This window comes from Otolemur garnettii, unplaced genomic scaffold, assembly GCF_000181295.1.
Source record: "Otolemur garnettii isolate 467f Iridium unplaced genomic scaffold, OtoGar3 scaffold00152, whole genome shotgun sequence".
In the NCBI taxonomy this organism is placed as follows: Eukaryota; Metazoa; Chordata; class Mammalia; order Primates; family Galagidae; genus Otolemur; species Otolemur garnettii.
In genome coordinates this window covers 2828480-2835846 of record NW_003852547.1, presented here as the reverse complement: position 1 = coordinate 2835846, position 7367 = coordinate 2828480, and the positions used below count along the sequence as shown (strand labels likewise).

General features: G+C 54.3%; 1 protein-coding gene across 1 annotated transcript in view; it reads left to right on the top strand.

Moving 5' to 3' along the window:
- The first annotated feature begins 237 nt into the window (after positions 1–237).
- EML2 (echinoderm microtubule associated protein like 2) overlaps positions 238–7367 on the top strand; it is a 33348-nt gene continuing 26218 nt past the window's right edge. The window contains 7 exon segments of the mRNA XM_012811156.2: positions 238–283; positions 286–408; positions 2980–3198; positions 3291–3414; positions 3602–3706; positions 6022–6050; positions 6837–6966. Coding sequence (XP_012666610.2) covers positions 238–283; positions 286–408; positions 2980–3198; positions 3291–3414; positions 3602–3706; positions 6022–6050; positions 6837–6966 — 776 coding nt within the window.

Genomic DNA, 7367 nt, shown 5'->3' with positions numbered 1-7367 from the left:
AGAGCCTGAGCGACAGGCTTTCATTGGTTCAGAACAGGCGGGAGGGAATCTAGAGAGAACACACCCGTTGTGGGCGGGATCAGACGGTACCTAGCCGGCGCAGCCAATCCTGGCCCGAGGATTGTGTTGGGGGCCTGGCAAGAGGGTGTCCAAACCCTCCTTTCTGGCCATCCTGGGGGATGACCCCAGTGCCAGGCCCAGCGTCGGCCGCCTGATGCCAGGCGAGCTGAGCTGGGGATGCTGGAACCAAGGGGGTTGCTATGGCAACGGGAGGCAGGGCCTGGGGGGGGGACCGGGCCCGGGCTGGGGCCGCGGGGGCCGGTGGTGGCTGTGGCGGGGCGATGGCGGAGCGCGGCCCGGCCTTCTGCGGCCTCTACGACACGTCCTCTCTGCTGCAGTACTGCAACGGTGAGACCCTTCCTCAGTTCCGACCTTGGCCCCGCCCAGGGATGGACCCCTGTCTTCCTGCCCCAACCTCCTTCTTCCAAGTCCCCAAACCCCTCCCTTTTTGAAGATCCCCTTTCCTCCCCCTCAGCAAGATCCTGACCCCAGAGTTAGGTCTCTGATCCCCAAAGCCCAGATCCAAGCGGCCACCCACTTGGATCCTCCCCTGGTCCCCGAGGTGACTAGACAGAGAGAAGGGGGCAGAATTGGAAGGAACCTGAGACTGGAAGGAGGGAAGACTTGGGGGGTCTACTGTGTCTGAAATTCTGCCCTCTCTCTCCTCTGAATCTTCTGTGACACTCTTCAGTCTTCATAGCAGAAGGACAGACAGATTAGAGGAGGGTGGGATGGGATTTAGTGTTGAGTTGAAAGCAGGGTATGGGATCAGGTAGGACAGCCAGAGGACTTAGTCCCCACTATACCTCCAAATCCTCAGGCCCTGACCCTCGCACCCATTAGGACTCATCCCTTCTCCCTAGACAAGTGGGTATGATACTGGAAGGGTCATTTTGAGTGTCAGGCCCAGGGAAGGGGAGCTGGGGGCAGAAAGGCAGACAGGAGGAGAAATGGGAAGTAGGGCCTGGTCTTTCAGCAAAAAGAGTGAGGCCAGGGGAATGGCAAGGAGGGAGAAGAGGGCTGAGTTGTAGGGGTAGGATGGGGGAGGCCAAGGCATCTTAATGCATCTGGCCTCTCAGGGTGGGGACAGAGGGGTCAAGGTGAAATTGCCTCCATTCAACTCCCCCTCCCATTCCCTCGAGAAGAAAGAAACCATCATCCAGTTTGGAGGCTCACTCCCCTGGGCAAACACATGGTGCCAGGGACCACTGGAGTTGGCAACGGACCCAAATGCTCATTTTGTCTTCCTCTGTCCCTCTAAGAGGCAGGATGATTGGATGCCTAAGCCTGGTTGAGTACAGGTTCTTCCACTGACAGGCTGTGTCCATGTAAAGTAACTTCACTTCTTTGGGCTTCAATCCTCTTTCTCCTTCTTTCTTCCTAAAATGGATGATACTATCACAACTACTAGAATTGCCAAAAGCATTAGATACCATAAAAATGGTTAATTCTATTCTGGATTTATTGAGCACTTACCATGAAACTGGAGATGTGTTGTTTTTCATGAGCAGTGCCTGGCACGTGTAAACTCACAACAACAGCTACCATTTTGTTGTTGTTGTTGTTGTTGTTAGTATTATTAATGATAGGTAGGAGGAAGCTTAGCACAATGAGGTTACCACTTACTGGCTGTGTGACCTTTTGTGTGTTTCTGCACACCCCTCCAACTTCGGTCCTTGCAAAACGTGATGTCAGCAGGACCCAGATGAGATTCCTCCTGTTAGGAGTTCCACGTTTGACAGCTCTCTCCCTCTGACCTCGGAGGCTACCATCTCCTCTGCAGGTCCAAGCACCGGACTTGGGAGGCGCTGGGGGTGGGGGGGCAGGGCCAGCAAGACTCGGCAGGTGATTGGGCCACGGGGTGGGGGGGGAGGGTCGGGGAAGGAAGGGAGGGACCCGTGGCTGCACTGCAGAGCCCACGGGCAGGCTGGGCGGCCCTTGGACGCCGGATGGCAGGTTCGACCTCCACGCCTCGTCCCTGTTTACCGAGCCATCTTTACTTCCACCGGTCTGTGAACCAGAGCCTCCTTCACTGTGGCCAGAAATGAGTCTGGGTATGAGTGTTCTTGGGGGAAGAAAGGAGGGGGGCCACCCCGGTCCTCCGCCTACCCCTACTTCGGGAAAATGGGAGGGGCGAGGGGCACTAGGGGAGTGATTTTAACTGCACCCATGAGCTGGAAGAAAGGGGGAGACCCAAACATAAGACGTGGGGGCACAGAAGTGAAATAAAGAAGCAAAACAGAAGAAAGGAACTCCTGATGGGGAAGAGTTTGGGTGGCATCCCCGCCCGCATCTCTCTTCTTAGGATCTCCTGGGTCTGCGGTGCTCTGTCTCTACCTGCAACCCCCCAAGTCTGCCGCCAGGGGTCGCAGAAGCTCTTTCCTTGCAGTTGGCCCTAGGGTAGAACTCGGGTGAGGAGCGGATGAAAAGGGACGTCAGCATGACTTTTTGGCTTGGAAAGTCTTAGAAACTGTGAGGGAACGTTGGAAACCACGATAGAATATTCGTCGAAAGATGTCTGGGCTAAGTCTAGAACGTTAGTGTCATTAGGAGTAGTTTGGTGTCATCTCTAAAATGCTGGCGTCACTCATAGATGTTCATCATCTCAGAATCTTGAAACCAGAGAGGTTTCTTGATTTCAACAATTATAGAAGGTGAGAGGAAGGGACTTCCCCAAGGTCACACGACCAGGGCGCTGCAGCATAGAGAGGACTGTGGGGAAGGGCTGGAGAGCGGTGGGGATTTCCTTCCCCCTTCGGAGCCATCATCTGTGGCCCATCTCCACGCGTCCCAGCCCCAGGTAGCGGGAGAGGAAGGAGGCGTAACTGGCGCTTGCTCAGACCCGGGAAGGACCGAGGAACACCGGGTGCGTTGGAGCTCCTGGGTGGCCCCTGCAGCCTGTGTTCCTCCGCCTTCCAGATGATAATTTGTCGGCCGCGAGCGGCATGGAGGTGGATGACCGCGTGTCGGCGCTGGAGCAGAGGCTGCAGTTGCAGGAAGACGAACTGGCGGTCCTAAAGGCGGCGCTGGCAGATGCACTGCGACGCCTGCGGGCCTGTGAAGAACAAGGAGCAGTTCTGCGAGCGCGAAACACCCCCAAGGGCCGGGCTCCTCCACGCTTAGGCACCACCGCCTCCGGTATCCTTGTTAGACTGGAGGAGTGAGATGGAGTGGGCCCAGGGCCCGGACCTCATGCTCACCCTCTCTGTTCTCTAACTTCATCTCTTCAGTGTGTCAACTCTTGAAAGGCCTTCCTACAAGGACGCCCCTCAATGGCTTGGGCGCCCCGCGGCGTGTGGGTGGCTATGCCACTTCTCCATCCTCCCCCAAGAAGGAGGCGACCTCCGGGCGCAGGTAAGAGGTGAAGCCAGGATCCCCCAGCCTCTTCCAAAACCTTGTGGGAGACGGGGGCTATTTGTGTGTAGAAAGAGGGACTCATGCGCCCGGGCTCCCCTAGCGAGGGTTTAGGGAGGATCTGGCTCGCCCATGCACTTCTGCTGGCCTAGAAGGCTCTGGCCCCAGCTGTACTCCCTTTTTGCAGTGGCCGCCGTTACCTGTCACCAGAACGCCTTGCCTCCGTGCGCCGTGAGGACCCCCGCAGCCGCACCACATCCTCCAGCAGCAACTGCAGCGCCAAAAAGGAAGGGTAAGGATCTGGGCAGGGTCATGCCACAGAGGGTTAAGCCAGGACCCCAGATAGGTAGAGGGATGAATGGGGAATCAGGAATCATGCCCCAGGCCACATGGTCATAATCTAGATTGCGGTCAGCTAATTCTGAATGGGGGGACAGTGCCTGAAGCTTGGAGGAGGGACCGGTCTTGAGGTGATGCGTTCCAAGTGGAAGGCCTGGAAGGGCGGAGCCAATCCTCCGGGGCGTGACCAGAGTTTAAGGAGCTGGACTAGAACTCTGGGAGCGGTGATGGTCTGGGCCTAAGGAGGAAGGTGAGTCAGGGAGGAAGTCAGGGAGGAGCCAGGCTATGGGCGTGGCTATTAAAGGTGAGAGAGTCCTCTTTGAGTCTCACGTATGGAGTCAGGGTAGAAGCCTCAGAGTTTCTGCAAGAAAAGAGGAAATCTGAGGTAGGGGTGTGGCCAGCCTGTTAGCCTGGGCAGAATCAGAACCTGGAGTTGATGAGGGACGGATGGTTACAGAGGCTGAGACCAGGTGGGAGAGTGTCAGATTCCAGAAGTCCAGACACAGCCGAGTCTGGGGTCTCTGCCAGGGGAACCCGGTGCGTTTTGAAGGTTGGGCGGGGTCGATGATGGGCGTGGTCAAATCTCAAGAGGTGGAGACAGCTTGAAGTCCTTGAAGAGAATCTGGTACTGAGTCACGCGAAAGTGGACATGGTCAGAATGTTTCGCGGAGCGGAAAGCCCAGAGGAGAGGGTAGAAATTAATTATTAAGAGACTGAGTCAACTTAAGAAGGAGTAGGTGGGTGTGATAAGAATGTTAGGAGTGGTAAACTAGGAAGCGGGGGCCCTACTGAAGATCTGAACCGAATCAAAACCCAGGACTGGAGTTGCCTGCAGTGGTCGTGGTCAGAGCTTGGAGACCAGGGTAAGGTCACACCACAGTCAAAAACTGTAATCTTAGCACTCTGGAAGCCGAAGCAGGAGGACCACCTGAAGTCAGGAGTTTGAGACGACCCTGAGAAAGAGCAAGACCCTATCTCTACAAAAAATTTAAAAAAGGAAAAGTTTGCTAGGCCCGATGGTGCCTGTCTTCAGTCCCAGCTACTCCAGAGTCAAGCCCAGAAGTTCGAGATTGCAGTGAGCTCTGATTGATGCACTATAATCAGGCTGACAGAGTGAGACTCTTGTCTGAAAAGAAGAAAAAAGGCACACATTTAACTCTCCTTAAATAATAGCCAACACGTAAACAGTGTCATGTGTCAGGTACAACTCTAAGTACTTCACATGAACGAACCAATTTCACCCTCGCAATTACCCTCGAAAGTGTGGGTACTCTTATTATCCCCCCACACACACAAAAAGAAGCAGCTACTTGGGAGGCTGAGGCAAGAAAATCGCTTAAGGCCAAGAGTTTGATGTTGCTGTGAGCTGTGATAGTACAGCACTCTACCCAGGGCGATAGCTTGAGACTCTGTCTCAAAAAAAAAAAAAAAAGAAAGAAAGAAAGAAGAAAACCGTAAAAAAACGGGGCAGAAGTTGGTCTTGCCTATACAGCTGGGAAGTGGCAGAACTGGGCTTTGAACTCAGGCAGGCGCGCTCCCGAATGAGTCCAAGTTCTCAACCCCCATCCCCACTCCCCAAAAGAGCCTGATATCAGGACTCCACAGGCCGGGAGGTGAGACTCGGTGGGACCCACCGGCTCCACGAGTCAGCTGCGGAGGGCGAGGCAGGGCGCGGCGGCGCGGGCACCTCCCAGGGCCGGAAGCGGCAGAGCTGGCCCCGGCTCCACCCCCAATCCCGGAGCTCCGCCAGCCGCCGCCATGAGTAGCTTTGGAGCAGGGTGAGACCCGTTCACAGACCCTCTGCTCCTCTCGTTCTCCCCCATTTCCTGAGACCCAGGCCGGGGAGCCTCACCCCTTTCTGTTGGGAGAAGAAATGTGGAGACACGCCCCTTCTCTAAACTTTCACTGCTTCTCCTGCTGCTTGAAGTTTGGGGCGCTGGGGAACTGCCGGGTGGGGAGAGTTGGGGAGCACCGTGTTGATTAGGAAGATGGGGTCCTTGGTGACTCCTCTGTTCCAGGATCGCGTCCCTGCCACTTCGTGCTGTGTGATCTTTGGCGATCACTGCCTCTCTGGGCCTGTGTCTTAGGCTCTGCAAGATCAACCGAGCAAAGCACACGGCCTGCAGAGAGGCAGCGCTCTGCTCCTTACTCAGCCCTGCTGCCATTCATCAGAGACCTCCTGGGAGTGCTGGAGTAGGGGAGTGGTTTCTCCCATTTTCTCACCTGCCTACTAAAACTTTTTTATTTTTCTGTATCCATTCCTGACAGCAAAACCAAAGAAGTTATCTTCAGCATAGGTGAGTGGGGAGAGGAGGAAGGACTTGCTTGAGGCTTGGGGTGATAGGCCAGAGCTAGAGGTCATGAGACTTGGCTAGTGGGCCTTTGTGTCTCTGGCCTCAATTTCTCCATTTACTTTTTTAAATTTTTAAATTTTTATTTTTTAATGAAGCCTGGGCTGGGTGCCAAGGCTCAGGAGTTCAAGATCAGCCTGAGCAAGTGGGAGATCCTATCTCTAGTAAACACAGAAAACTTAGCCAGGCATGGTACATCTATAGCTCCAGCTACCTGGGAGGCCAAGGCAGGAGGATTGCTTGAGCCCAGGAGTTTGAGGTTGCAGTGAGCTCTGAGGACGCCACTGCACTATAGCCAAGGGCATAGAGCGATACTATCTCAAAAAGATAAAAAAAGAAAAAAGAATGGCCAGGCACAGTGGCTCACACCTGTAATCCTAACACTCTGGGAGGCTGAGGCTGGTGGATTGCTTGAGCTCAGGAGTTCAAGACCAACCTGAGCAAAAGTGAGACCACTGTCTCTACTAAAGACAGAAGAATTAGCTGGGTGTGGTGGTGCACTCCTCTAGTGCCAGCTACTTGGGAGGCTGAGGCAAGAGGATCCCTTGAGCCCAGGAGTTTGAAGTTGCTGTGAGCTATGATGTTATAGCACTCTAGCCTGGGGCAATAGAATGAGATTCTACCTAAAAAAAAAAAAATTAAATTAAATAAATAAAAAATGAAGCCTGAAAAGTAGAGGGAATAGGGATGGGGGCTGATATCATTGCCTGACCTCTGGGGGTGTCCTGGCAGAGGAGGGCTCCGTGAAAATGTTCCTGAGGGGGCGCCCTGTGCCTATGCTGATCCCAGATGAGCTGGCACCCACCTACAGCTTGGATACACGCTCAGAGCTGCCTTCCTGCCGGCTCAAGCTGGACTGGGTGTATCCTTTTGCTTGAATCTCTCCCTCTGCCCTCCTGTCCCCTCAGGTGTAGGACTACAGCAAGAGGAAGGAACTTCACACTGAAGGTGGCACTTCCTAGGCCTCTAACTGAAGGGTCAGGAAGCTCCTGGCTTAGGAGGGAGTATGGAAAGTGGGTTAGCTCAAATGACCTTCGATGATTCACTAATCAAACATGTACTGAGTGTCTCCCATATGTCAGATTCTCCTCTGCATGTGAGCTGTGTTCATGGAGTTCGCCTTCTTAAGTGGAGGTGACTTGAGAACACAAGAGCCAGAGATTAAATAAACAAGATAATTTCAGTTAGAAGTAAATTTGGGAGTGGCTCGGCACCTATAGCTCAACCGGCTAAGGCGCCAGCCACGTACACCTAAGGTGGCGG